Genomic DNA, 18263 nt, shown 5'->3' with positions numbered 1-18263 from the left:
CGGAGTTTCACTCTTGTTACCCAGGCTGGAGTGCAATGGCGCGATCTTGGCTCACGGCAACCTCCGCCTCCTGGGTTCAGGCAATTCTCCTGCCTCAGTCTCCTGAGTAGCTGGGATTACAGGCACGCGCCACCATGCCCAGCTAATGTTTTGTATTTTTAGTAGAGACGGGGTTTCACCCTGTTGACCAGGATGGTCTCGATCTCTTGACCTCGTGATCCACCTGCCTCGGCCTCCCACAGTGCTGGGATTACAGGCTTGAGCCACCGCGCCCGGCCTTGGTCCACTCCACTTCTTATCCACTAAGTCACAGCTACACTGGCCCCTTTCTGGTCCTTGAACATGCCAAGCTTATTCCCACCCCAGGATCTTTGCACTTGCTAATCTGTTTCTCAACTGCTCTGCATGCCAATTTTCACATAGTTGGCTGTGCTTTGTTTTTCAGATCTCAGTGTATAAGTTGCCTCATCACCACAACACTTTCCCAAGTCCCCTCAATCACAGTCTGTTTTGTTAGTAACACTTCTCACTACTTGAAACGGTACTGTCTGGCCAGGCATGGTGGCTCATGCCTGTAATCCCAGCATTTGGGAGGCCAAGGAGGGTAAATCACGAGGTCAGGAGTTCAAGACCAGCCCTGCCAACATGGTTAAACCTCATCTCTACTAAAAATACAAAGGCCGGGCGCAGTGGCTCATGCCTGTAATCCCAGCACTTTGGGAGGCTGAGGCGGGCGGATCACGAGGTCAAGATATAGAGACCATTCTGGCCAACACGATGAAACTCCGTCTCTACTAAAATACAAAAATTAGCCGGGTGTGGTGGCATGCACCTGTGGTCCCAGCTACTCGGGAGGCTAGGCAGAAGAATTGCTTGAACCCAGGAGGCAGAGGTTACAGTGAACCGAGATTGTGCCACTGCACTCCAGCCTGGCAACAGAGCAAGAAAACAGGTGGGCGTGGTGGTGCATGCCTGTAATCCCAGCTACTTGGGAGGCTGAGGCAGGGGAATCGCTGAAACCCAGGAGGCAGAGGTTGCAGTGAGCTGAGCTTGAGATCACACTACTACACTCCAGCCTGGGTGACAGAGCAAGACTCTGTCTCAAAAAGGAAAAAAAAAAAAGAAAAAAAAAAGAAACAATACTATTTACTTCTTTATTGTCCGTATCTCCTCGTTGGAGTGTAAACCCTCAAGAGCAAGGACGTCATCTGTATCTACTGTTGGGACTGGTACTAAACGGTCACTCAATCAACATTTGTTTGTTGAATAAATGAGACCAGGTCCCAGGCCTTCAAAAGACTCAGTACCTGGTAGTCATCTTCTTCATCCTCACTATCATCTGAGTCTAGAGATTTCTTCTCCTTTTTGGGGTCACCTGCAGCCCCATCTCCACCTTCTTTTTGCTCCTCTTCTTCCTGTTTCAGAAATGGACAACCTGCAGAATCAAAAATGCAAAACAAATCCCCAAGACTGTGACCCCATCACCCCCAGGCTGTGGACCTTGAGAAATCAAGCCTCTGGAAGGCTGGAACCAAGGATGACAAGGGTCCTACTATGACCCTGGCCCCCAGGGAGTGGGACCTGGACCAGACACAAGCAGCCTGTGCACTTGGCACCACAGCTTGGAGGCCATTCCCACAGTCCAGCAAGCCCCTCACACAGCCACAGAGGGCCCTGCCCCACTTCCTAACCCAGCCACATCAGCAGCCAGGGTGAGAAGCTTGTCTCCTGGGGTCAGAAGGGCTAGCCACCATGCTGAAAACCATCATGCTGGGATTCCCAGGTGAGTCCTCCCCACTCTCTGCTCCCACTCTATGGCAGGCCAGCCACCCTGACCCACTCATGCATATGAAATCCTGCACCAGCTTCCCAGAACACCACCTCAGAAGGCCGCTTCCCACCACCTTTTTGGCCTTCCCAGCAACAAAATCCCTTACAGAAACCTCACGTCCTTCACCTCTTGGCATTTGCCCACACATTCTCCAGGTCCTGCTCAGCTGCCAGCTCCTCCAGGGACCCCTCCCAGAGACCCCAGCTAGATGTGGCCTTTCCATTCTTGAGGCTTCTGGGGCATGTCACAGCTGTGCACCCATCTGGCCTTGACTGCTCCCTTAGGCCCTTGAGCCAGGCATTGATCTAATGATGTGGTAGGGATGAAGATACCGATAATGAGGGGGACGTATTCTATTTCTTAACAGTGGCCTGGACAATGTACTGTGGGAGCAGAGGAGAGGGAACTACTCAATCAGCTCTGCCTGGAGGTGAGGCACGAGTCACAGAGGAGCGGAGGCTAAACGTTTCCAGGGATGGAGAGAGCACGCTGCTGCTGCTGCTGCGGGTGTAGGAAGGCAGCGCACGAGCCGTGTGCAGTCTGGCAAATCATCCTGTGTGGCTGCAGCAGACAAGCAGGGGTGCTGGGAGCTCGAGCTGTGGATGGACAGGGCCTGCGGGAGGGAGAGCCTCCAGAAAGCAGGTACACAAGACCAAGAACAGAGCCCCAGTAAGGCGGCTGCTGCAGAGTGATCACAGTTCTTTCTAACCGATCCACTCAGAGGATACATACGATCCAACTGTCAATGGTTGTTCTGAGACTCACACCTGGGGCTCACTGCCCTCCCAAAACCCATGTGCTAGCCTATCCCTGAGAATGGGTAGTCCTTGCCTGGCCTCTCTGTGAACCTAAGAGGCAGAGCACCACCCCGGGCCACTGGTGTGGCCTGGACAGGCATGTACTCACCCTGGCCTTCTGCTTCTCAGCCTGGAGCTGTGCGTCGATCTCCTCAGGGCTCGTATACTGCCTCGCCCGGCCTTTATGGCCTCCCTTTCTCCCTGCAGAGACCAGCAGTTTAGAAGATGAGGGGAAGGCAGCTGCCTTGACTGCTCTGACCTCCAGAGGGCTGTGTCCTGCTTGAAATGCTCTTATCAGAGCCCACAGATACCTCATCTACCCCTCACCCAGCACCACCCAAACCCGACACCTCCTCCACCTTCACGTGTTCAAAGGCACACAGGAAGCAACTCATGACCATATGACGCATCACCGAACTGTGTACTAAATGAAGGCTCCTGCACAGAAGACTGGTGGGGAGGACGTGGTGGATGGTGCACGGCAGTGACTGGCTACATCCCCTAGTCCCTTAGAATCCAAGCACAGTGGACTCGGATGCAACCACAGAAACATGTACCACTTACACCCCTAATGTCACTATAAGGGCTTTTTATGCAATGTTCTGTCACAGTCAGGGGCACATTTGATCCTCAGAACAAACCTATGTTACAGGAGTGATAGCTGGTCCCATTTCATAAACCAGGAGACTTAGAACAAAGCAGAGTGCTGAACTCCACAACGTTTAGAGTCCAACTCCCAGGTTCTACCCTTACTGGCTTGGTGACTATGGGCAGGTATTTAACCTCTCAGTCTCAGTTTCATCTCATCTGTGTCCCTACCTCACAGGGTTGTCACAGAGATAATTAGTCAATATACAGAAAGTGGCTGGAATAGTGCCTGGTATTGAATAAGCACTACAAAAATGTTCACTAATGGCCGGGCTCAGTGGCTCACACTTTTAATCCCAGCACTTTGGGAGGCTGAGACAGGCAGATCACTTGAGGTCAGGAGTTCAAGACCAGCCTGGTCAACATGGTGAAACCCCGTCTCTACTAAAAATACAAAAATTAGCTGGGCATGGTGGCACATGCCTGGAATCTGAGCTACTGGGGAGGCTGAGGCGGGAGAACTGTTTGAACCCGGGAGGCAGAGGTTGCAGTGAGCCAAGATGACGCCGCTACACTCCAGCTTGGACCATACAGTGAGACTCTGTCTCAAAAAATACAAAAAATCCTTATTTCCAAAGTCTGTTTCTGTAAGCAGAGAATCTACAATCATCCAGACTTACTTTTCCTTCTACTCTAGTATTTAGTGGGGGGAGGGGGGAGAACCCACCATTGAGCACATAAGTAATTTACTGCAGATATCAGAAATACAATAAAACACCTCGTGTTCATCTTAGTAGTATGGCAAAATGAATACTTAAGGGGAAAAAAATACCTACAGGCAAAAACTTTGTGCTTAGACTAAAAAATGACTGACGAAGTACAGTTGAAAACAAACCTAACTACACAGTCTAAAAATTAAAAATGTGACTAGCAATTAAAGTATCAGTTTTATAGTCTGACCCTCTTCAGACAGGACACTAGACTGACCCTTGCTAAAGCCATCAGCCAGTTTTACAGCAGGGCAGCACCCCCCTCTGCTGGTCCCTGAGTATCCAGGGATGGCTATGGCCCCACCTCCACATAGTATCTCTCCTGGAAGGTTAGGCCCACCTGATTTCCAGAGTCTGTCTCTGTGAGCAGAGAATCTGTAATCAGCCAAAGTTGATTCGCACTCCAGAGGCAGTAGCAGAGACACTGGCCTCCTCTGATTTCTTACAGCAGCTGCAGAGCCATAATTGGGCTGCTACAGACCACACCACCCATTTTTAATGACTACCTAGGTTCCCAGGGGTGTCTAAGTCCATGCTTATTAAAGTCCATTGTGAGAGAGCAAGAGTGCCATGAAAAAAACCAATACCCTTTCTTGCTCTCTTAATACATCAGGCAACAGTAACAACTCAAAGTTGGTTACTATAGGCTCTCCTCTCATGTACTTGGTTATGGGACCCTGACCTTAGCTTGGTCCACAGTAACTTTTATAATAGGCTCTTCAAGACTTGAAAAAATGCTTTGTAGTTAACCTAATAGAAATCAGAGTTAGTCACTTGCTCTTGGGTTTGATACTTTTAACACTTTCTATTTTTTTTTTTTTTTTTTTTTTGACGGAGTTTCCCGCTTGTTGCCCAGGCTGGAATGCAATGGCACAATCTCGGCTCACTGCAACCTCCGCCTCCTGGGTTCAAGCAATTCTGCCTCAGCCTCCCAAGTAGCTGGGACTACAGGCGAGCGCCACCATGCCCAGCTGATGTTTTGTATTTTTAGTAGAGACGGGGTTTCACCATGTTGACCAGGATGATCTCGATCTCTTGACCTCGTGATCCACCCGCCTCGGCCTCCCAAAGTGCTGGGATTATAGGTGTGAGCCACCGCGCCCAGCCGATACTTTTAACACTTTCATGTTTTTCTGTGGTTTTCAAATTAACCCAAGAACACATAAACCTTTTCTGCCCAAAAAAGCTTTTCACAAGCCCAAAGACCATTTAACCATGAATTCATATGTAAGGTTTTCTTTCTTTCTTTTTTTTTTTTTTAGACGGAGTCTCTCCCCTGTTGCCCAGGCTGGAGTGCAGTCGTGCAATCTCGGCTCACTGTAACCTCTGCCTCCCGGGTTCAAGCGATTCTCCTGCCTCAGTGCCCCCAGTAGTTGGGCCTACAGGTGCCTGCCACGATGGCAGGCTAATTTTTGTATTTTTCAGTAGAGACAGGATTTCACCATGTTAGCTAGGATGGTCTTGATCTCCTGACCTCATGATCTGCCTGCATCGGCCTCCCAAAGTGCTAGGATTACAGGCATGAGCCACCACACCGGGCCCATACTTAAGCTTTTCTAATTGTAACCTCCAACCTTTGCCCAAAGTATCCATTAAGTAAAATTTTGGAAGGAGAATGGCTCATTGAGCAACCTCCTTTTACAGATGAAGGGACCTGGGGAACAATAGCAGAGAGGTTTTTCCGGCCACAGAACAAATCAGTAGAGCGCTAGGTTTAAACACATTTTGTTCTGTAATGCCCAATTATCTCTGGAGTCAGGAAGCGATTTAGGTTTGAAAACGCTCCAGGCAGATGTTTCTGTAGGCCGAGTGCATTAACCAACATAACACATGAGCTACCGATACAAATATATTTGTCCTGTGCCAGGAGGTACCCAGGCACTTTGTGAGCGCTATCATTTTACCACCCCATCCCCAATTCACCAAGCTGAGGATTAGCCCGGTGTTTCAGATGAGGAAGAGGTTAACTTGTTCAGGGCCACAGAATTAGACAGTGACATAGCTGGCATTCAAATTGGGGACTATCGATTTTAAAGGTGGAAAGAGGATAGAGGACCGGCTACAATGGACTGGGCAGTTAAGGACCTTCCTAGAAGGCCAAGAGCTGCCAAAGCCTTAAAAATAGGAATAGTTAATGTTTACTGGGCACTTTTAACGACTGCCTGGCACTGTACTGCGTACTCCACTTGGATTACGTAGTTGAAGCCTCCCAACAGTACTATGAGGTAGGTACGATACTCCATTGGCAAATGAGAAAACGGAGACGTGGAGCGACTAGCCCAAACGAACACACCGAGCCGCTACCGAACAGGAGAGTCGAAGCCAGGTCTGCAAGGCTCATCGCATCGCCTTAAGTATCCGTAGGCAGACCTGGCTGAACCGAAGCCAAAAAGGACCCACGTTTTACGCGAGAGGCAGGCGGGCCCGGCACAAGCGCGGGACGCGGTGACTCAGTCCCCAGCCAGGCTAAAAGTGGGATAGATTCCAGAACCCCTAGGCCCGGAGAAGCGCATCCTGGATCCGGCTTTTCACGCCGGCGAGGACCCAGAGCTGCCGAAACTCCTCAGACCACTGAGGGAGTGGCTCTTGGCCACCACAGTCCTCAGTTTCCCCAGCGGGTCAATTGGGCGTCGAGGCCCAGCCCTGACTCTCAGCCGGTGCGGACAACCTCCCTCTGTGCCGTTCTCAGAGACGCCCATGGGCTGAAGGGATAGCGGGAGCCGGACCTAGGCCGCCCCTCGAGGCCTGCGGGCCACGCGTGCCCGCCCCTCACCTCCTTTAGGCATCGCGGCTCCGGCGGCTGCGGCGGCGGCGGCGCCTCGAACTGACACCGGAACCGGAAATGCCTTGGGCTCGACTTCTTCCGCCCGGCCCAGTCCCCGCCGCGGCCGCCGCCGCAGTCGCCGCAAGGACCGGGACCTCAGGGAGGCCTCTGTACGGAGCTGGACTGTCTCACGCGCCGCCTTAGTCCAGGCTTGCCCGCGCGCTGCCGGGCAACAGCACCGCCAGTCTCTCCGTTCAGGAAGACGCGTGGCCCTGCTGGCCACCCACTGGAAGTGAGAATGAAGGGCACTAGCGGCACTGGAATTCTATACAGGCATTAGTGAGGGCATCTAAGATGACGCAATCTCTGCGCGGGGTGGGCGGGGCTCCGCGAGGACCCCATGCCGAAGAAGTTACCTGAGGAGCGGAAGCCGTCAATCGAGTAGCGGCGACGCAAGGCGGAGAAGTTTCCGGTAGGTGTTTTTCCTTGGCTCTCGATTACCTTGGCAACAGCTGAGGCGGGAGACAGGTGGTCTGCACCGTCCTGGAGGGTGGTCTGAGTGGCTGGACCGGGATTGTTCGGGCTTTGGACCGGAGTGGGCTACCAAGAGGAGGCGGCGCCCCGTTCCTTCTTCCGAGGGGATGGTAGATTTGGGGGTTTTCTTCTAGGCTTCTCGCGCCGTTTTCTCTGGTAGGAACATCTTCTGTTTTGTTTTTCTAAGCTGAGTTTAGATGCTGTCCTTTTTATGAGCTTTCCCCACAATCCGGCTTTAACACTTCCCTTTCCTCTTCATCGCCTCCTTCCCCGAGCGCCCCAGTCTCTGTTACACCTCCCGGTACATGTTTCTTCGCGATCTGATTACCTCCTACCTTCTCTTTCTCCTTGATCTGGTTACCGCCTACCATTTCCTCCTCCGGGAGGCCTCTTCTGATTCCCAGGCTGTATCAGGGCCCTCGAATTTCTCCTGGGTCATAGAAAAGCAGTTATTCCCTTGTCACAGGCTATGCGCCTTGGGGCCGAGACCAGAATTCACCTGTTTCTAGCTTCAGCGTAGGGGAGACCAGTGCAAAGACCACAGATTTGGGAGTCAGGAGCTCTCCAGAGTCAGACTTTGCAAATTCTCAACTGTGTGACCCTGATTCTACCTCTTAGAGTTAGATTCCTCATGTGTATAGTTTTAGAGAGTTCATGAGAGGAGGCTGTGGCGGGGGTGGTCTTTGCAAACTGTCCGATACCTTACAGAAGGTATCTTCTGTATTGAATTAAAGAGAAATGACTCTTTAAAGAGAAATGACTGAATTAAACAGAAATGAATCTGTTATGCTGAAAAGTAAATAATTAACCTGAGTTCTCTCTGGGAGCAAGGAAACGCTATATGGTTAGAAAAACACTTTGCTATTTGAATTTGGAGCGGCCTCTTTTATGGGCATTACCTGACTTGTCTTTATGTAGTATGTTGTTTGGTGTGAAAGAGACCTTGGCAATCAGCTAATCCACTGCTCTCATATTACAGATGAAACCAAGGACCAAAGAGGGAAAGTGACCTCAAAGTCACAGAATAATTTGTTAGAGCTGGACAAGAATCCAACCCGCAACTGCAGAGACCAGAGATCTTTCACCTATATTCTTGGGAAGCACAGCTTAAGGTACTTTGATTTTACAACCATCTTTCCCTTTTTACTTTATTTTTTGTTTTGTTTTGTTTGTTATTGAGACACAGTCTCTGTCACTGAGGCTGGAGTGTAATAGTGTGAACATGGCTCACAGCAGCCTCAACCACCAGGGCTTAAGTGATTCTCTTGCCTCAGCCTTCCCTGTAGCTCAGACCACAGGCACCTACCTCCATGCTCAGTTTATTGATTTTTTTTTTTTTTTAAAGATGGGGTTTCACCATGTTGGTCAGGCTGGTCTTGAACTCCCAACATCAGGTGATCCGCCCACCTTGGCCTCCAAAGTGCTTGGATTACAGGCGTGAACCACCACGCCCAGCCTTTTTTTTTTTTTTTCCTTGTAAAGACAGGGTCTCACCACATTGCTCAGGCTGGTCTCAAATTCCTGGACTAAAGCGATCTTCCCACCTTGAGAGGTGCTGGCCAAGACCAGAATTACAGGCATGAGCCACCGTGCCTGGCCTTCCATCTTTGCCTTTATAAATACTCACCTCCTGACTCCCGAAGTCACAGCCCTCCTTATACTCTATTGTAATTAGTTTTTTTTCTCTTGTCTGTCTGTCTCCTTGCTAAAATGTCACCTTCTAAGGGGCAGAGGCTGTGTCGTAACTGTTCTGTGTTCCCAACATCCAGTATAGGGCCAAGCTTGTAGTTGATGTTAGCTAATGACAGCAGCAAATGTCTCTTAGGCACACATTATACACGAGGCATGATAACATGCAATTATAATGAACTCTTCACAATGACCACATAAGGTGGCTTCCATTATCCTCATTTTACAGATATAGAAACAGAGACTTAGGAAGGTTAAGTATTTTTCTGAAGGTCACAGGGGCTAAATAGCAGAGCCAGGGTGTGAACAAAGCCAGTACTAAGCCCTGTCCCATAGCTATGACCCTGTGCTGCCTCGAAGAAGTCAACCTGGACCAAACTAATGGCTGGCAAAGGTCTTTGGGGATTCGAGACTCAGAAACTAATTCATTTAAATTTTTCCCCCTCAGATCTTTGCAAATTATCCTGTAGAGGGAAAATGCCTAAAGTCAAAAGAAGCCGAAAAGCACCCCCAGATGGCTGGGAATTGATTGAGCCAACACTAGATGAATTAGATCAAAAGATGAGAGAAGGTGAGTGGGGGAGTTCCTGTGTGGGTGGGCTGGATCCAAGGGTCACAGGCTTAGATGCCTCCAGGGGACAGGCATAAATGCAAATATAAAAAGAGGCTGGTCTACTAACACTGACATGTTGTGTTTGCTTTTGAACTCATGGAAATAATGTAAGTGCCTGAAAATAAGATGATATTAATGAAAAGGTCCTCAAAAAGTTCTTTTGTTTTTGCCAACTTGAACATAAAAGGTTAGGAAGTATAGATCAAATAGTCAAATAGTCTACCTATAGTTATTTCCTATTTTGTTTAGATGTGTATTTATAATCATATGCAGTATATTTACTTGGAAGTGCTATTCCTTTTCAGTTTCATCGATTAGTCTTTGCTTCGTCTGTTTTCTGTCACTTCCCTGTAAATGGCATATGAACCCTCACTTCGTGAATCTGTGTCCTGTGCTGTCTTTGGAAATTTTGTCTGAAGCCACAAGCATCTGTTGGCCTTATATGATCACAGTGTGACCACTTACCAAGTTACCTTTTTTTTTTTAAAAGAGACAGGAATCTTGCCATAGGCTGGAGTGCAATGGCGTGGTCTTGGCTCACTGCAACCTCCACCTCCTGGGTTCAAGTGATTCTCCTGCCTCAGCCTCCCAAATAGCTGGAATTATAGGCATGTGCTACCACGCCCGGCTAATTTTTGTATTTTTAGTAGACATGGAGTTTCTTGATGTTGGCCGGGCTGGTCTCGAACTCCTGGACTCAAGTGATCTGCCCGCCTCAGCCTCCCAAAGTGCTAGGACTAGAGGCACGAGCCATTGCACCCGGCCAGGACCAGCCTTTTAACAGAGAACAGCAGTTACCATTGATTTTTTTTTAGACAATCTCGTTCTGTCACTTAGGCTGGAGTACAGTGGCACAATCTCAGTTTACTGTAACCTCCAACTCCCGGGTTCAACCAGTTCTGCCTCAGTCTCCCAAGTAGCTGGGACTACAGGTGTGCGCCACCATGCCCGGCTAATTTTTTTTGTTTTTTAAGTTTTTGTATCTTTCATAGAGACAGGACAGGGTTTCACCATATTGACTAGGCTGGTCTTGAACTCCTGACATTGTGATCCACTTGCCTCAGCCTCCCAAAGGATTATAGGCATGAGCCACTGCGCCTGGCCCACTGAATGATTTTTTTTTTTTTGTCAGGTTTTTTTTTTTTTTCTTTTTCTTGTTTTTTGTTTTGTTTTCTTTGGCTTGTGCATCCTTGTTGATTTTTTTTTTTTTAATCTGTTTTCTAATTCTGTAATTTAAAAGACTTTTTTTTAATGTCACACTGGTAACGTGCCACTGTTGTTACAAGGTTTGAGACTGGCACGTCTCACACATGGATGTAAACACCCAATCATCACACTCATGGATTACAAAAAGATCCAAAAATATCATTTAAAACAATTATAACAGCTCTATTGAGATATTAATCATATACTATAAAAGTTATCCTGTTAAATTATCCAATTAAGGGGTTTTTAGTGTATTCACAAAGTTGTAGGACCACTGCCATAGTCAATTTTACGTTTCAAGGTTCATCTTTGTTATAGAAGATATCAGTACTTACTTCATTCCACCTGAGTTTTTTTTTTCTTGTTTTTTGTTTTTGTTTTTTGAGACAGAGTTTTGCTCTTGTTACCCAGGCTGGAGTGCAATGTCGTGATCTCGGCCCACCGCAACCTCCACCTCCTGGGTTCAGGCAATTCTCCTGCCTCAGCCTCCTGAGTAGCTGGGATTACAGGCACACACCACCATGCCCAGCTAATTTTTTTTTGTATTTTTAGTAGAGACGGGGTTTCACCATGTTGACCAGGATGGTCTCCATCCCTTGACCTCATGATCCACCTGCCTTGGCCTCCCAAAATGCTGGGATTACAGGCGTGAGCCACTGTGCCTGACCCTGTTTTTTTTTTTTTTTTTTTTTTTTTTTTTCTTTTTTTATTTATTTTTTTTTTTGGAGACAGAGTCGTGCTTTGTTGCCCAGGCTGGAGGGCAGTGGTGCGATCTCGGCACACTGCAACCTCCACCTCTGGGTTCAAATGATTCTACCACCTTAGCCTCCCACATAGGTGAGATTACAGGCATGCACCACCATGCCTTGCTAATTCTTTTGTATTTCTAGTAGAGACGGGGTTTCACCGTGTTGACCAGGCTGGTCTCGAACTCCTGACCTGAAGTGATTCGCCCACCTCAGCCTCCCAAAGTGCTGGGATTACAGGTGTGAGCCACCATGCCTGGCCCTTCGTTCCTTTTTATGGCTGAACAATATTCTGTTATAAGGATAGACCACATTTTTGTTCCGCTGTTCATAAATTCATGAACATTTGGGTTCTTTCTACTTTTTAGCTCTAGGAACCTTCATGTACCAGTTTGTGTGTGCACATGTTTTTAGTTCTCTTTGGTATATATCTAGGAGTGGAATTGCTGCTGGATAATGTGGTAATTATGTTTAACTTCTTTTTACTGACAGAGCCTCTCTCTGTCACCTAGGCTAGAGTGCAGTGTCATGATCTCGATCTCAGCTCACTGCCACCTCCACCTCCTGGGTTCAGGCAATTCTCCTGCCTCAGTCTCTTGAGTGTCTGGGATTACTTAGAGACCCCACCACCACATCTGGCTAATTTTTGTATTTTTAGTAGAGACAGGGTTTCACCATGTTGACCAGGCTGGTCTTGAACTCCTGACCTCAGATGATCTGCCCACCTCAGCCTCTCAAAGTGTTGAGATTACAGGCATGAGCCACCCCTGTTTAACTTCTTTTTTTTTTTTTTTTTTGAGACAGAGTTTCTCTCTGTTGCCCAGGCTGAAGTTCAATGGCCCGATATTGGCTCACTGCAACCTCTGCCTCACGGGTTCAAATAATTCTCTTGCCTCAGCCTCCCGAGTAGCTAGGATTAGAGGCGTGAGCCACCACACCCAGCCTGTTTAACTTTGTGAGGAGCTACTTAACTGTTTTCTGCAGTGGCTACACCATTTTACATTCCCACCAGAAATGTTTGAAGGTTCCAGTTTCTCCACATCCTTGCCAACCCTTGTTACTGTGCCATAATTTTGATTGTAGCCATCCTAGTGAGTGTGAAGTGGTATTTATTCATTAGCACTAGTTATTTACAAAACGAAAATCCTGTGCAGACCAACCTGTTCCCCTAAACACATACTTTGTTTCTCCCCAGCTGAAACAGAACCTCATGAGGGAAAGAGAAAAGTGGAATCTCTGTGGCCCATCTTCAGGATCCACCACCAGAAAACCCGATATATCTTTGACCTCTTTTACAAGCGGAAAGCCATCAGCAGAGGTAATTAGTCAATTCTGTTTTGGCCTTTCAAATTTGACTCCTTTGGAGTTACTGAAGTAACCACAATCCTTATTCTTACAACCTGTGTGAGTCATGATTTTTCTTCCTACTAAAAATTTGGGCAAGTCAATCTTGGCTGGATTTTTTTGGTTTTGGTTTTGTTTTTTTTGTTGTTATGATACAGACTCTCACTCTGTCACCCAGGCTGAAGAGCAGAGGCACGATCTCAGCTCACTGCAACCTCTGCCTCCCGGGTTCAAGCAATTTTCCTGTCTCAGCCTCCCAAGTAGCTGGGATTGCAGGTACATGCCACCACACCCAGCTAATTTTTTTTTTTTCTTTTTTGAGAAGGAGTCTGTCTCTGTCGCTCCCAAGTAGCTGGGATTACAGGCATGCGCCACCACACCCAGCTAATTTCTGTATTTTTAGTAGAAACGGGGTTTCACCATGTTGGCTAGGATGGTCTCGATCTCTTGACCTCGTGATCCACCCGCCTCAGCCTTCCAAAGTGTTGGGATTACAGGTGTGAGCCACTGTGCCTGGCCTTGTATTTTTAGTAGAGACAGCCTTTTGCCATGTTGGCCAGGCTGGCCTGGAACTCCTGACCTCAGGTGATCCGCCCACCACAGCCTCCAAAGTGCTGGGATTACAGGAGTGAGCCACTGCACCTGGTGAATGCTTTTTGATCCTGGGGTGGGAAGGTTTGTTAGACCGTGGCCTGAAGCTCTTTCCCCATCTTTTTTGACAGAACTTTATGAGTATTGTATTAAAGAAGGCTATGCAGACAAAAACCTGATCGCAAAATGGAAGAAGCAAGGATATGAGAACTTGTGCTGCCTGCGGTGCATTCAGACACGGGACACCAACTTTGGCACGAATTGCATCTGCCGTGTACCCAAAAGCAAGCTGGAAGTGGTAATGTCTGATGCTCACGCTTGATGTTATTTTCAGCTCAAAATTCTGCCCTAGTCAGCTCTAAGGGATCTTACGTTATTTGGTTGGACTGGAATGTCATTTTGTTCCTGGATGTTCTGCTGGCTTTCCCTCCCAGGAGTGGGTCCCTCTGTTCAGGAAATCTGTGAGAGGCAGTGTGTGGCCGTGACTGTGTTTGTAGGTCTGGGGCCAATCTCAACTCCACTTTTGGGCAAATTACTGAACCCCTTTCCTCACTTAGGAAAATGGTGGTAAGGAGCCCTACTCCTGAGGTCGCGGCAGGGTGACATCAGGGAGGGGTGGCCACTCAGTGGGAGTTCCTGTCCCTTTGCCTCAGTCCTCACAGCGATACTTTCATGTTACCATCACTCCATCACTGTCTTTTTTTTTTTTAACCCCTGAGATGGAATCTTGCTCTGTCACCCAGGCTGGAACGCAGTGGCGTGATCTTGGCTCACTACAACCTCCGCCTCCCGTGTTCAAGCAATTCTCCTGCCTCAGCCTCCCTAGTAGCTCTGGGATTACAGGTGTGCATCACCACACCTAGCGAATTTTTGTATTTTTAGTAGAGACGGGGTTTTACTATATGGGTTGGGCTGGTCTCCAACTCCTGACCTCATGATCTGCCCACCTTAGCCTCCCAAAGTGCTGGGATTACAGGCATCAGCTATTGGGGGGCTCTGGGCAGAAGGGTGTGACTCAAGTGCATAGGCTTCTGCCCTTTCCCTCACCAGTGTGTCCCAGCACACTTCACCCTGAAGTCCCCAAGCAGTAGCAGAGCCACCTCTGCTCATGCAGGGTCTGCCACATTCACTTAGCAGAATAACGAGACTCATTTACACCGATTGCTTTTTCTTGACTGGCAAATGTGTATTGGATTTGCATAATGTATTACCAGTTCACATACAGATGTAACCTCAGTGTCAACAGTAGCTGTTTCCACCTTCATGAGGGAGCCAAATTTCCCCTGTCCAGAGCTGTCAGGAAGGGTTTCTGAGGTTTGTCCCTATACAGCCTGTTGGCAGGTTCTCCGTGGGGGGGTTGGTGCGAGCACACAGGGGCGAGCGTGGCGCCCAGGCATTGTCTCACTGTCCTCTGTTGCAGGGCCGCATCATCGAGTGCACACACTGCGGCTGCCGTGGCTGCTCTGGCTGAGGCTGGCGCTCTCCACCCTGGACTCTGGACTTCACAGGTTCCTGCCTGTGGCACCACCCGCTTCCTGGGAGCAGCGAGCAGTGCCCCAGGCCCGAGTTGGAGCACGGTCTCTACAGGGAAGACTTTACTGTCCATCAGATGTGATTTGTAAAAATAAAACCTTTAAACCTCTCGGCCCCAAGTCTGTTCTTTCAGAGCATTGGCCTGGGGGCAGCACCAGGCCCCAGGGACCAGATGCTCCAGCTCCGTGCTGGCCCCCTTGTGGTGTGCGAGGTGACACATGAAGGCGGCTGCAACTGCCATGGACCTGCCGGCTGGGAGTGTAGGCACCTTGGACCCAGCGTGTGTTCTCACACCATCTATGACACACTATATAGCTGTTCTTAAGGGCCTGGCTCATCCCCTAGGCGGGAGGTGACACCAGCTCACTTGTCTTGGGGCTCCCACAGAGCACTGGGGGCCAAGCACATTGTTCCAGCCATGCCCCCATCACTTGCCCCCAAGGCCTCTGTCCACAACAGCCTCCCTGCTGGTGTCCTGGTCCTCCCGGGGCTTGGTCCGAAACTTCTGCCAAGGGTGCGGGGTTTCCTCTGCGGGCATCACTTTCAGCCACTGCTTGTAATAGGCTCGGAAGCCGTCAATCTTCTCCAGGTAGGTGTTCTTCCCTTTGTACTGGAATTAGAAAAGTGAGGCTAGAATCACCGCCTGTTACCTACAGCTAATCCCAAACCTCAGAAGCTGGCTCAGGCCTGAAGGAAGCTGGTCGCTGCCATTTTCCCTTCCAGGTGGCTGCAGGGAACAGAGCAGAAAAGCTGTGAACATGCACTATGGAAGTAGCTTACTGCAGAGAAACAGGTCCCAGCTGGGTACCCCAGGGCAGGCCCAGACTCCCATCTGCCTGACAGCGTTCTCCCAAATATGCACCACTGTGTTCCTCCATCCATACTTGCACCCCAGGCCCCGAGGTCCCACCAGCTCTGCCTCTACAGCCTGCTGAGCCCCACCCCTTCCTGTCATCTCAACACTGCCCAGATGGGCTCCAGAGAGGTGGGGAAAAAGAAATGATGTACCAGGCAGAAACTGAGCTGGAACATACCAAAACAGCCAAAAACGACTATCTGACATACAGCTACTACCACACAATGATTAAAGGTGTGACTCAAAAGACTGGACAATTTCTAAACCTGAAGGGGCTGAATACAGCCTGAAAGCACAGAAAGCAAAACTGGACAGAATCACGAAGATAAACAAGCCCACCATCATCACGGAATATCAGTACAGATGCTCCTGAGAGCAGGGTTCTGCTCCTATAAACCCATCATAAATCAAAAATCAATCTACTGGCTGGGCATGGTGGCTCATGCCTGTAATCCCAGTATTTTGGGAAGCTAAGGCAGCTGGATCACATGAGATCAGGAATTCCAGACCAGCTTGGGAAATACAGTGAATCCCTATCTAAAGGATCAGCTGGGCCAGGCGCAGTGGCTGACACCTGTAATCCCAGCACTTTGGGAGGCACAGGCAGGCGATCACCTGATGTCGAGAGTTCAGGACCAGCCTGATCAACATGGAGAAACTACCATGTCTGCGAAAAATACAAAAAAATTAGCCAGATGTGGTAGTGCATACCTGTAATCCAAACTACTTGGGAGGCTAAGGCAGGAGAGTCACTTGAACCCGGGAGGCAGAGTTTGCAATGAGCTGAGATGGCACCATTGCATTCCAGCATGGACAAAAAGAGCAAAACTCCATCTCAAAAAAAAAAAAAAAAAAGGAAAATGCATCTATTGCTGGCAACACAGCAGAGGGTCCATTTTTTCTGAGACAGAGTCTTGCTGTGTCGCCAGGCTGGAGTGCAGTCACACAATCCCAGCTCACCGCAATCTGCCTCCTGAATTCAAGCAATTGTCCTGAGTAGCTGAGACTACAGGCATGCACTACCACACCCAGCTAATTTTTGTATTTTTAGATTTTTAGTAGAGATGGGTTTCACCATTTTGGCCAGGATGGTCTCAATCTCTTGATCTTGTGATCCGCCCACCTCAGCAGGCTTTATAATTATGCAAAAGTGATATGCATTCAGTAGAAACTGTAACCCCACTGTTAGTGGATCCTTACAGGGTTACATCCTGATAAAACCATTGCAAAGTTGAAAAATCCTTAAGTCAAACCATCTTTAAGTGAGGGACGTCTGTCTGTGACTTGAATACAGTATGCTTTAGGCCCATGACAGTCTTGTGACTGCTGAGTTGAACCTAAGACGACCCCTAGTGAGCCCTACACCAGAGTGAAGAGACAATCCTCTAAGATACACACAACATGTAATCAACAAAAACCAGTACCCAGAACATATAAAAAACCCTGGAATCAGTGAGAAAAGACTTGCAACCAACAGTTCAAAGCAAAGATGCACAGTTCAAAGACGCCCAGCTACACCTTCAGCTGCCAGGCATAATCTCTACTGCTGCCCCACCCATTTGTAGGAAGCCCTCAAAATGGCATTCAGGTGCGACACTTGCATGGTGTTCCTGACCCCACACCCTCTGGCTGTGTGTGTCCCTGCACATTTACTTGTCACCACCCCATCTGGGTTGTGCTCCAAGCCACAGTGGCTCTGGATGCTCCAGAGGTGCTCAGCACAGTGTGACTTGATGGACCCAAAAGCCAAATCCCCAGAGCCTGATACCTTCAGAATAGCAGGGAAACGCTGTGGCCATGACAAAGCAGATTCCAATACTCTGCCCTGCTCCTGCTGACACAGGAGACAGGCAGATAGTAAGAGCAACAGAGCCCTTGGCGAAATTTTCCTTTTAATAAAAAGCAACCTCCAAACCATTTCTTTTCTAACAAACAGCAGCCGGAAAAATTAAGCTGCAGACATAGATAAGCAAGCTGGAAGTTTGCATGGGGGAATGCTGGTAGCTGTGCCAATAGAAAAGGACTACCTGGGAGTCAGGTATGTTCAACATGGACGCCCCATCTTCCCTTTTGTCGTCACATGTACAGTAAAGAACCATGCAACATGGCACTGGCCAGGTAGAGAACCTATCTGCATAATAAAAGATTAGGGTGGGATGGCCAGCTGTTACACACGCTGCGTAAGTGGCACACCTGGTCCAACCAATCTTTTTCGTCCTTTGTATATCAGACACCAACTACTCAAGCTCATCTACAAAACCTTCTGCATTCACTGCAGAAGGGGCAACCTATTTCTCCTGTACCCCTCTCTGCAAGCAGAGAGCTCTTCTCTTTCTTTCGCCTATTAAACTTCCAATATATATATATATATATATATTTTTTTTTTTTTTTTTTTTGAGAC

At 48.6% G+C, this 18263-nt stretch overlaps 3 protein-coding genes and 1 non-coding gene across 11 annotated transcripts in view; 1 reads left to right on the top strand and 3 right to left on the bottom strand.

Moving 5' to 3' along the window:
- The window catches only part of PDAP1 (PDGFA associated protein 1), a 13995-nt gene extending 6954 nt beyond the window's left edge, over positions 1-7041 (bottom strand). Inside the window, exons 1-3 of the mRNA XM_032266451.1 lie at positions 6760-7041; positions 2738-2829; positions 1308-1415 (exon numbers count right to left, since the gene is read on the bottom strand). Coding sequence (XP_032122342.1) covers positions 1308-1415; positions 2738-2829; positions 6760-6772 — 213 coding nt within the window. The 5' untranslated portion in view covers positions 6773-7041. The remainder of the gene's footprint in view (positions 1-1307; positions 1416-2737; positions 2830-6759) is intronic.
- Positions 6871-15118, top strand: BUD31 (BUD31 homolog). Of its 4 annotated transcripts, none has more exons than XM_032266452.1 (6): positions 6871-7222; positions 8264-8396; positions 9422-9544; positions 12734-12856; positions 13605-13771; positions 14894-15118. In XM_032266452.1, exons 3-6 carry the CDS (start codon positions 9451-9453, stop codon positions 14942-14944), a joined length of 435 nt encoding a protein of 144 aa, XP_032122343.1. In that variant the 5' UTR covers positions 6871-7222; positions 8264-8396; positions 9422-9450; the 3' UTR covers positions 14945-15118. The 4 variants fall into 4 exon arrangements, with proteins under 4 accessions (XP_032122343.1, XP_032122346.1, XP_032122344.1 ...); XM_032266453.1 differs by having other exon boundaries at positions 7193-7440; XM_032266454.1 differs by lacking the exon at positions 6871-7222 and adding an exon at positions 7253-7345.
- On the bottom strand, positions 10839-10942 carry LOC116542002. The gene has a single exon (XR_004265034.1). It is a non-coding gene; the product is annotated as a small nucleolar RNA U13 (small nucleolar RNA).
- The window catches only part of PTCD1 (pentatricopeptide repeat domain 1), an 18721-nt gene continuing 15085 nt past the window's right edge, over positions 14628-18263 (bottom strand). For all 5 annotated transcript variants that reach the window (XM_032266440.1, XM_032266438.1, XM_032266437.1 and 2 more), the window contains one exon: positions 14628-15616. In XM_032266440.1, the coding sequence (XP_032122331.1) occupies positions 15434-15616 (183 nt within the window). In that variant the 3' untranslated portion in view covers positions 14628-15433. The remainder of the gene's footprint in view (positions 15617-18263) is intronic.

The sequence above is a fragment of the Sapajus apella genome, unplaced genomic scaffold (assembly GCF_009761245.1).
Source record: "Sapajus apella isolate SASKATOON/1434 unplaced genomic scaffold, GSC_monkey_1.0 scaffold159, whole genome shotgun sequence".
NCBI classification, from domain to species: domain Eukaryota; kingdom Metazoa; phylum Chordata; class Mammalia; order Primates; family Cebidae; genus Sapajus; species Sapajus apella.
Note: the sequence above shows the minus strand (reverse complement) of the source record. Positions and strands in the feature narration are given on the sequence as shown.